At 41.5% G+C, this 14711-nt stretch overlaps 2 protein-coding genes across 6 annotated transcripts; one reads left to right on the plus strand and one right to left on the minus strand.

Annotated features, from left to right (window-relative positions):
- The first annotated feature begins 648 nt into the window (after window positions 1–648).
- Window positions 649–2177, plus strand: LOC26526169. Of its 2 annotated transcripts, none has more exons than XM_026978949.1 (3): window positions 649–804; window positions 1043–1570; window positions 1884–2177. In XM_026978949.1, exons 1-3 carry the CDS (start codon window positions 729–731, stop codon window positions 1886–1888), a joined length of 609 nt encoding a protein of 202 aa, XP_026834750.1. In that variant the 5' UTR covers window positions 649–728; the 3' UTR covers window positions 1889–2177. The 2 variants fall into 2 exon arrangements, with proteins under 2 accessions (XP_026834750.1, XP_026834751.1); XM_026978950.1 differs by having other exon boundaries at window positions 652–804; window positions 1043–1507.
- Window positions 2178–3428: 1251 nt separating this feature from the next.
- LOC6541623 (sodium-dependent nutrient amino acid transporter 1) lies at window positions 3429–10044 on the minus strand. Of its 4 annotated transcripts, none has more exons than XM_026979196.1 (7): window positions 9559–10044; window positions 7375–7473; window positions 7010–7313; window positions 6387–6633; window positions 4188–4929; window positions 3852–4128; window positions 3429–3795 (listed from the first exon to the last, which is right to left on the minus strand). In XM_026979196.1, exons 2-7 carry the CDS (start codon window positions 7456–7458, stop codon window positions 3551–3553), a joined length of 1899 nt encoding a protein of 632 aa, XP_026834997.1. In that variant the 5' UTR covers window positions 7459–7473; window positions 9559–10044; the 3' UTR covers window positions 3429–3550. The 4 variants fall into 4 exon arrangements, with proteins under 4 accessions (XP_026834997.1, XP_015015089.1, XP_026834996.1 ...); XM_015159603.2 differs by having other exon boundaries at window positions 7375–7477; XM_026979195.1 differs by lacking the exon at window positions 9559–10044 and adding an exon at window positions 9505–9550 and having other exon boundaries at window positions 7375–7477.
- Window positions 10045–14711: the final 4667 nt, after the last annotated feature.

Below are 14711 nucleotides of genomic sequence, written 5' to 3' on the forward strand. Positions count from 1 at the left end.
AAAGAACACATCGAATTTCTTCCAGTCTGCTTTTTTCACTCTATTATCCGTTCTCTCTATTTCTATGCTGGCTCTCTTTTGGCTGGGCTATTTTTTTGGCCACGTTATCTGCGAGCTGGAGTGCGAATGAGTTGGAGATGTGAGCGTGATTGCAAGTGACCGAGTTACCCGGTAAAATGACCCTTAAACATTTCTTAATCAAGAAAGAACACACTAAAGAATTCAACATTTTAGTATTTACATTCCACGTTGGAATCAACGTGGCTAATACAAAACTGTAAGCTCTTGAACCAACAGCATTCATCTTTCTATGCCATCCCTAATTGGTGATTAGTTTCGGATCCCGAATCACCCTTTCCCCGCATGTCTGCGGGTTTTTGGCCAACTCAGATGCATTTGTGAGCGTAGGCAAGAAAGGCGAGTTTTAGTTTGCGGACTGGCTTCTGTCGGTGCTTTTTAGCTTTTAGTTAAATAGCACTCCGTTTTGTGTCTGCGATACTACTACTATGTACCATTCTGCGAATAGTAGTTTTAGCCTGCAGTTTGCCCAAGTGTTTGGCACTCGCTCTGATTGGCAACTAAACAAGATAGAGCTATTGTGGCAAAGAAAGATATTCGCAAATCGTTTCGACTTGGTGGAGAATGGCTTAACTAATTGCATTTGGACGGATTAAACTTTTACAATTTGTATTTTCATTTGTGGACTGACACATCTCCATTGCACAGTTATGCTTGAGGACATGTTCCTAGTGCTAATAATTTTTCGTTTGCTGATAGCTGTTTGCTTTGCGCCACTCGATCGCAGTAAGTCGAATATATATAAAATATATAAAAAACCTAGCGCCCACCCACTAATAAGTTTTTAGTTTAGGAGTCTTCTGGTAAGCAAATTGAAGGAAAATATGAAAAAATATGATTTTAAGTCGAATTAAAGTCAACTCTGAGAAATACAAAATTAATTATTTTGCAAATTAATTATAATTAATTATAATTACAAATTAATTTTAAAATACATTATTAAATCTCTACAATTCTTGTTTAGGTACTTGCAAAAAACGTTACGCTGTCGATTGCTTATCACAAAAACTAAAATGGTTTCATAACCCAAAGGTTAACCTTTGCCAGCCCAAATTGACTTGTCGAAACGGATTTCGATATCGAACCGACTGCTTACGCAATTGCATTACCGTGCCAAAAAAGAAACAAGAGGCAGCTAAAATTCTTGATATGATATTCAAAATAATGAATAAATATAGGCAAGGTGTAACAAAGAAAAAGTCGACACCGAAACCTTCAAAGCCAGCCACTGCGACAATAAAGCCTTTGCCAACTTCTTCAATGGTTACATCGCCCATGGATCATTCAGATCTGGAAACTACGACATCATATCCGCAGGAACCTAATGTAGACGATTCTTTTGAAAGACGTTATGGCACTACAACCACAACTACAAGAGGACAACCGAAAATCAAAACGCTTAGTAGTACCGCTAAAAAGAAAAATACTGGTAAAGTTGTCTTAGGGACAGTGAAAAAGGGTATAGTCCCTAAAGTTGTTGAATGGGGTAAAGGTAAAAACAAAAAAGAAAAATTATAAACTATATATTATATTTATTAAAATGTCTCCTGATTTCGCACATTTTCTTTTTGGATTACAAACAAATATTTATGTTTTTACATTGCTTTATATCATCAACTAGAGCGCCTTAGGCTTCACGGATTGTTAGTTAATCATTTGACTTTTGTTTAAAAACTCCTTTGCGTACAATACATTTAAAGGTGAAGAGGATATAAGAAAATTACTTATTTACTTGTTTTGAAGAGCCACAAAAACTTAATTATGAAGCATTTATAGCGGGAAATAAACCTCCTGTTGCCTTTCAGGATAATTACGGAACACGAAACAACAACTACATTATGAGACAGAGGGAGCAAAAAATGTCACCCAACAACAACAAATGACCGCAACTACTTAGCAACATTATACACTTCCGTGCCAGCATCAGGATCTGAAAACCCCACCCAAAACGTAATTATTGTTGCGGTAAATGCCACACCCCACACCCACACCCACACCCCCACCAGCGACCTGCTCAACCGCAGAGCAGGCTTTTTAATGTTTCTATACACCCAAAAAATAAAGTTTTCCGACTATTTAATACCCCAAACTGAAATCTACATATTGAGTTTTGAAAACAAAAGTAAAGTAGCCTGTAATGTAAAATGTTATGTAAAATGTAAGGTAATCAAGTAGAAGGGAATTACGTACTAAGGCAATGACATAAGATATTCCAACTAAAAATAAAATAATTTACTCCTAAGCGGAAAACTACACGCTGTCTTAGAACACATATACCCAAACAGTAAGCGGTACGAAAAAAAAGAGTCGGAAAAACAAACGGACAGAGTGGGTGCTAAAGAGTGAGCGCGAAAGAGAGGTATATATGTCAGCGTGCCGCGAAAATTAATCCATTTGCTGTGACAATGACTTTTATGCGGTTTCCACAAACGCGACGGTGGCCACCACCATCCGGAATCGCTATCGCCGGCCAGGAAGCCACTGCGCCCGGTCAGTTGGCAAAGTCAAGCCGCGGCCAATGCGGGCCAGGCCAGGCCAGGGTGAAACTTGGTGGAAATAGGCAAAGGTGGCCATGAGAAAAAAAATTGGCTGGACGGCTTCCCAAAGCTGCGACATGTAAATATTTGGCGACATTTATAAAAAATGTTTTTGGACAGCCCCGAGCTCCTTTTTTCGACCGAACGCGAAGCCTTATCAAAGCAATTATCTCTAAGATGCTTCGTCGGCGACCTGCCCGCCATTCTTCCATTCGCACAGTGGAACAAAGTCTAACAACTCTCATGAAAACACATTGATATAATTTGTAATATGTACACCCAAGCAAAAAACACTCCTGGTTAGTAGCTGAGAACATTTTTAGATTTTAACATCTATTTTTTTTTTTTAACAAAATGTTAACTTTCTAACCACTGTGATTCGCTGACAATGACAGTGACCGTCGTCTGCTTTTGTGAATTGGACCCTCCGGTTGCCTTTGCCGCCTTTGTTTGATTTGGAACAGTAACGGAGACAAAGTACATAACATTTCTCTTGATTTTCTCTATCTCCTGCCCGGACCACCATTTTTGTGGCGGATTTGGCAAATGCCGAAAATTGTCAAATGTTGCGGTCAATTTGCGGGGTCAAAGGGAAGTGGAGCGAAGCGAGGCTATGTAATGGTGTTTAAAGGAGACCAGGAAAACCGAATCCCTACTTTTTGGAATAGCTCACACTACGCTTGAGATGGGTTAGAAGTTAATCAAGGTGATAGGATAGGTAACCACCGTTTAAGTTATTGCATTACAAAAATTAAAAGACAATTCATAAAATACAGCCTAGCAGAGCGTTTGGTTCAAAGGACACCACATTGCTACATACTTATTAAGTTTATTGGCAGACTTAGGATTTATACAAGATCTTTTAAATTCTTTTCTCTTAAATTACGATTATTTACATGAGCGATTGTTGCAAGTTTGTCCACGCTGATGATGGATCAACCAAATATGTTTTGCTTGATGGCAGCCCAAATTCCCTGACCCCGTTTCGGCGTCAATTCGTTCTCGATTTCCTTGTGATACTGTTCCCGGAGAAGAGGGTCACTGGGTCCCCAGTTCTTCTTCGGCGTAAAGGCACCACGGATCTTCGCACCGAGAGTCTGACCTGGATCTCGAACAATGGCCACAATCATCCATATGGGCAGCTGAAGAATTCCGAAGGCAGTTATCAGCCAGCCAATAGCTAAAAATAAAGTGGTATTAACTACTTGTATCTTTGATGCACAATGAACTACTAACTGTAAGCCCAATTCGGATAGACAATATTGTTGTAGGTTAGAGGCTGGTAGGTCGCATAGAAATAGATCAGAATAACAGTCATGATCACTGGAGTAAAGATGCTCCAGCAGAGTCTCCAGTACAGGCCCACTTTGCGACCCAGCATGAACTCAATGTCCTTGCACAGGCGATCTGTGCCATAAATCCATCCAATGGTGTACAGCTCGGCGATTCCCAGCACCAAAGCGATCATGGAGGCGCCAAAAAAGTCCACAAGAGTCAGCATATATTGACCGCCCTAAGATACACAGCAAACAGTTGGCAAAGTTTTAAAATATGCAAGTACTCAACACTTACCGGTGTTATATACACTAATCCGATGATGAAGCTGACAACCGCTATGAGCAGCGAGCACTGCCACTGCCCAAAGTTGGGAAACCGATCCCGAATGGCGGTCACCGAGCAGGAGGTCATGGCAATGTTCGATCCTATGCCCAAGACGAAGAGCATGAGGAAGAACAGCACTGAGAAGATCTGGGGCAGCTGCTTGAACTTGGCAATGGCATCGGGATATGAGATGAAGGCCAGTCCGGCACCGCCCTTCACCACTGAACCGATGTCATCGGTTCCGATTTCGTGGGCCAGATGCCCGAGTATACCGAAAATCGTGAATCCAGCCAACAGGGAGGTCATAGTATCCAGACCCGTCACAATGGCCGCATCCCTGTGCACGTTGTGGCCGAACTTGTTGAACGAGGAGTACATGATGATGTTGCCGAAACAAACGGACAGGGAGTAGAAGCACTGGGTTACCGCTGCGTACCAGACCTTTGGGTCCAGAATCTTTCCCCATTGCGGCTTTATGAAGTAGTATATACCATCGATTGAGCCAGGCAAAGTCACAGCTCGCACCAAAAGGACACCCATGATGACGTACGGGAAGAGGGCCAGGAAGTAGGATGCCTTGCCAGAACTCTTCACTCCGCGACGAATGATGAGGAACACACAGGCCCAGGCGACGAACAGCCCAATGACCAACTCCCAGTTTGGCAGGCCGATTCCCTCCTCGATATTGGGTTTCTCGTGCAGCACTTCCGTACTACGGGGAAAGGATATCATTTAATCAGCGCAAATAGCATTGCAAATAGCAGACCACCACCGAGTATTTAAAGTTAAACAAAGCCATCAACATCTAACTGGTATTTTCATGCGCTATTACTTTACTTGAAGTTCACTAAATGACCAGCAATGTGAGTAATAATAATTCTTTTTGAAAACTGATTAACCAAAATAGAACGGGGTAATATTTAAAGCCCTAGTAAGCTTGGAACTTGGCGATATTAGTCATACAAATAGTCATTTTGTGAACTTGGTAACCGTGTTTTCCCCGACACTTAGAACTTACACAAAGTACCATTCCGAACTGGTGATGACCCGATCGCTTTGTGATTTCATTGTGTAATTTTGAGGGCGCTGATCAGCGCCTTCCACTCGAGACCAATTACTCGCATCGGGGGCTGAGTTAATGCAGTGGATACCCCATTCCGCACGGCATGTGGACCAGGGCAATGGGTTGCGAAATGATTCAATGAAATATCGGCCAATTATCGCTACCAGGGCGGCATAGTAAGTGCTCAGCATAAACACCTGGAAAGCCTGGCCAGCTCCAACACCTTTAGCCATTCGATTACAAACGAGTTACGAAAAGAAAGAGTTAGGACACAAATCAAATGGCATAGAAGGGAGTGTTTTGGTGTATGATGGTTGTATGATTAGGAAAAGGAGGCTTAAAACATAAATTCGTTAGTGAGAAGCTGTGTTTTGTTGCTCTGTCATAGTTAGAGAAGTAACCAGCCATTACTAGGTGGAGCACAATTTTAAATAACATTACTAGCACAAGGGATTATATACTGAAACTGGCTTAGTGAGGTAAAAGTACCTGTTAAAACGTTCTTCTGTTGTAAGCTTAGTAATTGTAAAAATATCTTTTAAGCTCAAATATCTTTTAGTTCAAATATAGTTGAAGTGTTATGTTGAGACCGTGACCTTTGAGATAGTTCAAGGAGCGTGGAATTGTATCTTATCGCGTTTTATAATATTTCAAGTTTGGGTCAAGGCCACACATTGTTGTTATGGGGTTATTCAATCTGAAATTGGATGTAGCCATTGACAATGGCGATGGCTGTCAATTGAACTGCCAGTGGATGGTATCACTTTCTGTTTGGCTGTTGCAATCGCATCGGTCTATTGCAGAGCCACTGCAGCACAATTGATGGCAATGGGTGCCAGAATTGTCGCCAGAGGGATGCGGGTACTCATTCAATTAGTGGTGTAATAAAGCGGACATTCCGCGCCTTTGTCGGCCGCGCAATAAACTTGAGTATGCCGTTGTGATTTCGCGTTTCGAGCCGCGATAAGATTACCCACAGTGCACAGTCACCCACACATACCCGTAACACCATCGAAAAACATGCCACTGCAACACCAGCAACCAATCCACAATGACACAGGCAATCGGAGGGCAACAACCACAGGCAGATGGAACAAACCACTTACAGAAAATACAACTCCGCGGATGCCACGGGCTGCCGCTGGGGCAGCCTATCCATGTCCATGGGGCTGGCCAGCCGGGAGGTGTTACCCAGACTGGACGCCACGCAGAAGGATTCCCATTCCGGTCGGCACTCAGACCAGGGCAACGGCGACCGGAACGATTCGTACAGATAGCGCAGGGTTATGCCCATTATGGCCACATAGTAGGTGGTCACCATGGATATGGATATCACCTGGCCGATTCCGACACCTATAGTTGTGGTCGCGTATTCGGGACACGAGCGGGCGAGTTGATGAACAGAATGATGATGTAGTTTCTGCAGTTCGCTGTTGTCATGCTCTTGCTCATAAGGGGTAGTTTCAAATTCGGAAACAAATGATTTTCCGGAAAAGGGATATGTTTTGCAATTTTATTATTTCTTTTAAAAAGTTCCTATTATTCAGATTACTAATTATTGAGAAAAAAGCATAATTTGCAACTATAATTTTCTACAAATATATTGAACCACTCTTAAATGTGCTAGCGTTGTCTTTAAAAATGTTATTTAAGAAGCTACTTTTTTTTTGGCTTATTAACAAGAGTATGACATCTTCGAACTGGCTGCAATAAAATCTGGGACGCTTACCTTTCATGGCCGGGCACAAATCGAACACCTTAACCGAGCCGCGACTGGAAAACTGGCCAATTACCATTTCCAGATAGTAAATCGGTTTGCCAATCAGGAACAGAACAATGAGATATGGTATGAGGAAGGCGCCACCGCCATTATCGAGGGCAGTGAAGGGGAATCGCCACACGTTTCCCAGGCCCACGGACATGGCGATGCAGGACATCAGAAACTCCACGCCCTTGCCCCAAGTGGCACGCTCCTCTGGCACTTTGGCTGCCTCCTGGTCATCGGAATTAGCCCGCAGGGCTGAACTGTTGGTCTATAGAACGATGATTAGTTGGCTCGTGGATTATGCTCCAACTGTTTCACGGGAAACCTACCGAAATCTCCACTGTGCTGGCCGTACTGCGTCCGTCGTCGCCCACGAAGGCTGCATTTTGGTGGTTCCTTTGCGACGTATCCATATTGCCGGCAGAAATCTAACTGAAATTATTCGTTCCGTTAGCAACGAGTTGTGGACTTGAACTAAGTTAGATCGTTTTTGGGATGTTCTTTGCTCAAGCTGTATAACTGACAATCAGACTAACCCACTGATCTTGTAGATAAGATATGATGTCACTGTCACGAGCCAGATAAACTTAGATGGCTAATAGGATACAAAGAGAGACTCGCTGCATTGCCCTTTAGATACTGAATTATGGCATTTGTCTGGTTGTGATAAGAGATTTAAAAAGTTTATCTGCTGAAACGTTTACAAATTATAAAAGAGTTTTAACAGAGTGTCGATTGGATGCATTTCTCAACTTGACACACAACAAAAGCTATACTTGTAATTTGAATACAGCTCGTAAAAGTAATTGGCTTCAATAAAATATATAGCACTTAAGGTGATTTGAGTTCTGATTCTGAACTGATACCAATTCAGTTAAGCAAATTCACAGTTGAAGTTGAAGTAATGTGTAATAAATTTGATGTTTTTCGGAGACAAGCAATCTAGTGTGGATATTTGCTAAAAAATTACGTTTGTTTAATAAATAAATATCTGAATGGCTGATGCCAGAGCTTGAACAATTAAGTGAGCAAACTAAATATGAACTCCTTTATTTACGGAATCACTTAAGTTGATAATTGGTGTGAGAGATAAAACTGCTAAGCCGTGAGTGATATAATGATATATGTACAATATAAATGTATATGCACTTGTATGCAAACAAAATATAGGTATGGTTGACTTGATGAACCGGTTGACTGTTGCAAAAATATTGACACGTATTGTTTGCATTAATTTACAATTATTAATTTGCCGTGAAGGAGCACGTTTTTTGATTGAAATTTGGCATGATAATAAAAGTTTGTTTTATTGTCTCATACATTTTTGGAATTGTTAAATTTTCTAAAGATTTTGTGCATACAAACATTTGTTCTGATCAAACGTAAACGTAAAATAAGAAAATATACATTTTTTATTAAATAGTTCCTATGAACATAAATACCTTTTTATATTTTTTGCAATTGCCTGCAAATCTATTTACATTAGTGTACCATTTCAGGTTCTTGCCACAACAATAATTACAAGTTTTTGCAATCGAAATCAAGCGAAAATGTTACTACGCCAATTTTTGTTTAAAATCTACATTGATGAAATATCAACCAAATTCAAAAAGACTCGTTGAGAACCTGGATCAATTATTTATGATTGACGTCCAAATCCGCAATAAAACATTCGCATTTTTATTCATGTTGGTCTCTTTATAAAACTAGTTTTGAATTCTGCTTAAAAATGCTCACTTCTCAATGGTCGACGTCGCGACAAAAAAGTGATTTCCCCGCGGCATGAGTCAGAACCATCAGAAGTATATTTTTTCTGTTATTTTTGTTCTTTGCATAAAGTTTAGAGAATGGGTACTGTGACGTCATTAACTTCAGAGATCCGTGATGGGTCAGAAGCAGATATTTCTGGTTTTATCTTAAATCAAGAGTTTTAAGACAAGCTTTAAGACAAGAGCTTTAAGGAAATGGAATGCTCACATAAATGGCAAAATGTTTCGGGTATTTTCCTCTACTCAAGCTAGCATTTCATTCCACTGCAAACAGCTTACACCTACATACATATATTCAAATGAATGGTACAATGAAACGCATTCAAATTTGCTCAGTTTGGATTCCAAACACTTCAATCGGCTACCGTCTGGGCATTAGCATGCAAAAACGTGTTTTTATATGGGCAACTTGTTGCGCTCAGTACCAAAACAAACGGATGATAACGATCGATAGACGAACCACCATTTAATATGCACGCATTCATTGTTATGATTTTGTTACCCACGTTGCGTATACGTCACGCCCGTCATTATTGCCTTAGTGGTAACGGTGGAAGAGGTCAAGCATACTGGCCGAATCGAAACACACAAGAAGGTAATGCATACGAGATGCAACACCTTTGACTTATAACTTTAATTTTAACTTGTACGATGGTATTTATTCCTAAATCACAAGCCTCAAGGACACACCTGGTGCAACTGAACATGATCTCTGCTTCCTTGAGCTGATTTATGGAGTCTTACCCGGTTTTTTAAGCCACTTCTTATACTCGATATTCTTTGTACACTATGCGCAATTACACCTTCACTTCGGCTCACTTCACAGTGCGACAATTGGGCCTATGCTGATTTGCAGGTGTTTTTTCGGTGGTAGTTGTTAATGTAGGTAAGGTACCAGTACCAGTTGGCTAAAACAGCTTCGAACCGGCTAAAGTTGTGTTCAATTAAAACTCTTTGCCCAAGCCAAGGCTATGGGATGTAAAAATGCTAAAGGTTATATTGCTCTTAATGCTATTGTTTTGCTGACTGTAGGGCTTAAGTGATTGCCACACACGATATTGGCTATTTTAGAAAAGCTTCCGAATCGAGTGTCGCATCCGAGAAACCCGTTATTATTGGAAGAGCCTTTGCCGCGAAACGCGTTTCCCGATCGCGTGAGTCAAAAAGCCAAAAAGCCAAGCCGAGCGCCAACAGCCAACTGAATGAGCCAGGGCAAGGTTTCCACGGTTTTATTGTGAACTTGACTCAAGAGCCGTCGCCGTTCGAGCCATCGTTACTGCCAGTAATATAGGTGAAAGCTCAACCTACAGTTTGAAGTTCACTGGGTTGGTGTCCATGGCGACTGATCTTCCGCAAACTGGTAGGTAACCCAGCTAACTACCATATGAGCTACTTGATCGAATCTGGAATATGTACTTAAGAATATGCTTAGGATTTTTTATTTTAGTGCCATATAATACCTACATCAAGTAATGTCATTATGAGATAAAGCTATAATTCTTCAAAACTTCTACTAGAACTTATTTACCTAAGTTATTGTCTATAAACAAGACTAACCTAAAGGGAGATACATTTTTAGGCTAAAGGCCTTGCGATTAAAGGTTAAATTGGTTTATTTTCCGCAATAAATTTTAAACATGAGATGTACAGCATGCTAGATCCTAAATTGAATGCTTTAAGCGACGAGCTGTAGCTCTCCTAGAGCCCTGGGCTATGCCCTTACACTTTTCTCATTACGCACACCAAATACACACATACCCATTGTTCTTATTTGGGCAGCCGGAGCACGAGGAGCAGTAGCTAAGCAAAACAACACAAATTGTTATGATAAAAGTTTTTATCAAGTTTCGCTTCGTTTTTGTGTGTCGTCATCATCTTGGTCTTGGTCCTGGAATTGGTCTAGCTCCGCCGTTGATTTCCCCCATAAGATAGGAAAAGCGACGGAGAGCGAGCAAGTTCTTCGTGGGCTAGCTGGAAAATGCATAAAACAAAGACCCCCGGGCATTTGGTCGAAGAAAGAGGTGTGTGGGGTGGTTTGTCTCATAAAATGTTAACTACTTGCAAAAATACTGCTAACTGGTAAAACTTTAAGCCAAAAATCATTAAGTCCGCACAGAGCATTTTGCCGATGTGCTAGAGACCGAGACTATGGAAAAGGACAACGTGTTGGGGTGTGGACTTGGCTTGTTTTATGCTGGAGAATTGGTTGCATGGCCATTTTGCGGTCCACTCCGAGCCATCGGGGATTTTCTCGACGCCCTTCTCAAATGCAACATTCAGGGTTCATCCTCTATTGCCATTTGAGTGGGTCTCGGCTTTTGTCATTATGACTGGGACCTTGGGGGTGACAAAACTGGACCAACTGGACCAACTGGCCAAACTGTCCACTTCTCATGGACAGCCCCTATGTGCGAGCTCCCTCCATTGCTCTCTGGTACACAACTTTTTGATTGCAATTAAAAACTAAGCAAAACTCTTGGCTAAGAAATTTTTAACTCCTCGGCTTGGTTGCTTATGCGCTTACCGTTGTTGCTCTCAAATTAAATGACGGTGGCTGAGACCGAAAAACTTACAGATTGCTGTTTTACCCCAACTTTACTTTAAATCCAACGGCAGCGACGTTGAAGGCTGGTTTCAAAATGCGGTAGAGTTGTGCATAGCCAAGCTGGTGCGATTAGAAGGTAGCATAAAAATGCCCTAATCTGTATGTGCGTTTTAAATAAATAAAGCGAATTCAAACAGCATTACTTACTGAAATTAGCCGAAATGAAGTGGCGATTGAAAGACTGAAAAAATTGACTGTGAACCATTATAAAACTTAATATCATTTCATTGAGGCATGCTCAAGTAGATCCTTTTAGACCCCATTGTGGTTAACGTTTAGTAGAAAAAAGAGGAGTATAAGAAAATGTAGTTCAAAATTTTTGCGCACATTTGAATGCATATTCTATGAATGTGCCGTTTCTACTGTGCAACTTTCTTTTGCCGGGAGAAGCTGCAGAGTCCAGTATATCCATGTCCTGACCGCCTCAAAGGATCCCTTGGCTTTTGCGGCCAGGCCAGAAATCATTTCAGACCTTGCCCAATCCCTCTCATCTTCCCCATCTCCGACTGGACTCCGGCTACTCACATGTTATGTGCACGGTAATCTCCTTTATTACTGCGGCAACTTTTGCGAGGAGCTGGGGATGGGGCGTCGGGCATAAAACAGGATATCCAGGAGCTGCGCCGGAGGACTCTTCGCCGTCCTAGTCGTTTACAACTTTTGCATAAAAGGCAATGGGACAAACTGTGAGCATTACGCAAATGTTTATTTGCGGGTTCAAAAAGCCACGGAACCATAAAACAAAGTTTTCCTCAAATTACATATTTGACAAATCCCATAAATGTTCCAAGCTGAGCGCTAATTGAAAATGATTCTGGGCCACTTATTTGTGTTTTTTTTCCCCGGTGCCCAGTGAACGTAGATAGCCGCACGGTGCATATTCTATCTCTCAAATGGTTTCTCAAAATGTTATAAATTGTTCGGTAGATGAACTTCTCTAATCTGATCGTGATTCCACACTGCGTTTCCTTACTTGCATCTGTATCCCTTTTTCATCTCTTGCCATTGTCCAATAGGTTATTAGTAATAGTTGCATTTATTTTTAAATGGTAGAATTTATCATTGATTGAAAGTCTGAGGTATTCAAATGATTAAATAAATACGTAGTCCCAAAACTGGACGCATACCAAGTCATAATTCAGACAGCCCAGCTAGCTGAGTACAAAGAAAATGTTAGAGGATAATAAGAGCTGCATTAAAAGTGCTCCCGGCGTCCGGAGGAGCCGAGTAAAAGTGGCAGGAGGAGATGCAGCTGAAAGCCGCCATTTTTCTGGCTTGTTTGACAATTGTTGTGGCTGGCGCATGGAGCATGGAACTTGGAACATGGCCGCTATTCATCGTCCGTTCGTGCGGAGCGCCGGCCGGAAGCACCACCAGATGCTGAACGTGACCATGACAACGATTCCTTCCATACACTGAAAAATAATTCCTTGAATTATCAAAGCTCTGAAATGGCCATTGTAATGACACATTAAAAAGAACGCTCAGTAGTAAATGCTTATACCTAATTCAATCACCTGTGATTTTATTTTTTCCCTAAATCATTTATGCTATCAATCTAACGAACTGAAGTGTCAATGGTAAGTCTACTAAAATCTTAAATACAATACCTGGTTTTATGAATTACCTATTCAAGTTGCTTGTCCTTTATAGAGAGCTTTGAGCAGCATGATTATGCACAATGGTTAGGTTTTGTGACCCATTTCGTTTGAGTATACTGAGGGAAGAAAGACGAAATCCTTCAGCCATATTAAAAGAAATTCCCTCAGTGCAACGCTGAATGGATACAAGACCCGCCGAACCACTAATGCTGTGCTAGTTGTGTTGGCTGTTGCTCGACTCAAAGAGGCATGCAACGCAAGTTGTTATAGTTAGCCGACTCTTGTGGTGCGTGCAGTTCGCAAGTTCCCGCTGCAAGTTGGGTGTTCCTCAAATTCTCGGACAGTGGCTCTATCAAACGAATTGGCGCGACGAGCAGTGCGATTTCTGTAAACTTGGAGCTCGAGAATTTGGATTTTCGGGCTATACACACCAATAACTTGCTGCGTCGTTAGGGCCCTTACCTTTCGTGGATCCCTCCCCACTGAAAGTAAAAAGTATTCGCTAAGACAAAGCCATCCTTTTTTTTTTTTGTTTTATTCTTTTGACTGCTTCCTTTTTCAGGCTTCTTTTCGCTTAATTGTTTTCGGCACGTTGAGTGTGAAAATGGAAATGTGTCTGAAAGGCGTTCAAGTTGTCAAGGGTTAAGGCGATGGGCGATTGGCGATGGGCGAAATCCGAGCTCGCTTCGATGCATCGCCAGACTTTTGTCTTCTGCTGTCTTTGATGGGACGCGCCTAATTAGCAGCGGGCCGAAACAAATTGCTTGTTAATTAAATAACGCCAAAACATGAAAAGGATTTCGCCTTTTTGTCGTTTCTTTCATGCAAACTGCTTCAAGTGGCATCGAACCCATTGACAGGCACTTTGGAGCCCGTTGGAAAGGGAATGAAATCAGTTTGGAGCGGTAGAAATCATTGGAATCCATCTTAAGAATCTCGTAATGGAAAAAATAAAAGTTTAAAAGGTTACCTTAGGTTATTTTTAGGATTCCTTGATTGCTGAAAAAGAAACAGTGAACTCTACAAAAATCAAGTATACGTCATGTGGACTTTAAAGACTGTGCTGTTTCACGATTATTATCCTCGGCCAGAACTAAAAATGGCTATTGAAACTTAAATTGGGGATTAAAGAAACTCGACTTAAGCGGTTCTAATTAAGTTTTCACCAAGTTGAGCCGAAAACTTGTGCCACTTGACTGAAAAAGACACCGACGCCTGCATTTGAGTGACCAACTTGCGCTGCCCCCTTAGAAAATTAGAACTGCCAACCGATAAACTGCAATGACCGTCTGTATACTGGCTTTTGAATGCGCCATCGAGTGGCTTGGTGTTTTGTCCGTACTGCGATGGCAATTTTATGTCAGCTGCAGTGCAATATGCAAAAGAAGGCGGTGGCCCGAAATTTCGTAAGCGTCCATTGTCGCGGGTCATTAGAGACACGCGATGCCTGCAACTAGTGCGAGAAAATCGTAGAATCGAAACCAGAAAGGGACTGACTGCGGGCAAAAGGGCCAAATTGGAGCACAATACGAAAAGCGAACCGCAATTGATGGCCAGGAAAATGCGTAGGGAAAGCTGAAGTGAGGGCAAGCCGAAAATCGTGGTTTTAAGTGCCACGAACTGAAATCAGACATTGCAGGCAGTAAATATTTCATAAATTATTTCTTACTTGCTGCTTACTTATACTTACT

The sequence above is a fragment of the Drosophila erecta genome, unplaced genomic scaffold (genome assembly GCF_003286155.1).
Source record: "Drosophila erecta strain 14021-0224.00,06,07 unplaced genomic scaffold, DereRS2 tig00000055-arrow-pilon, whole genome shotgun sequence".
Lineage (NCBI taxonomy): Eukaryota > Metazoa > Arthropoda > Insecta > Diptera > Drosophilidae > Drosophila > Drosophila erecta.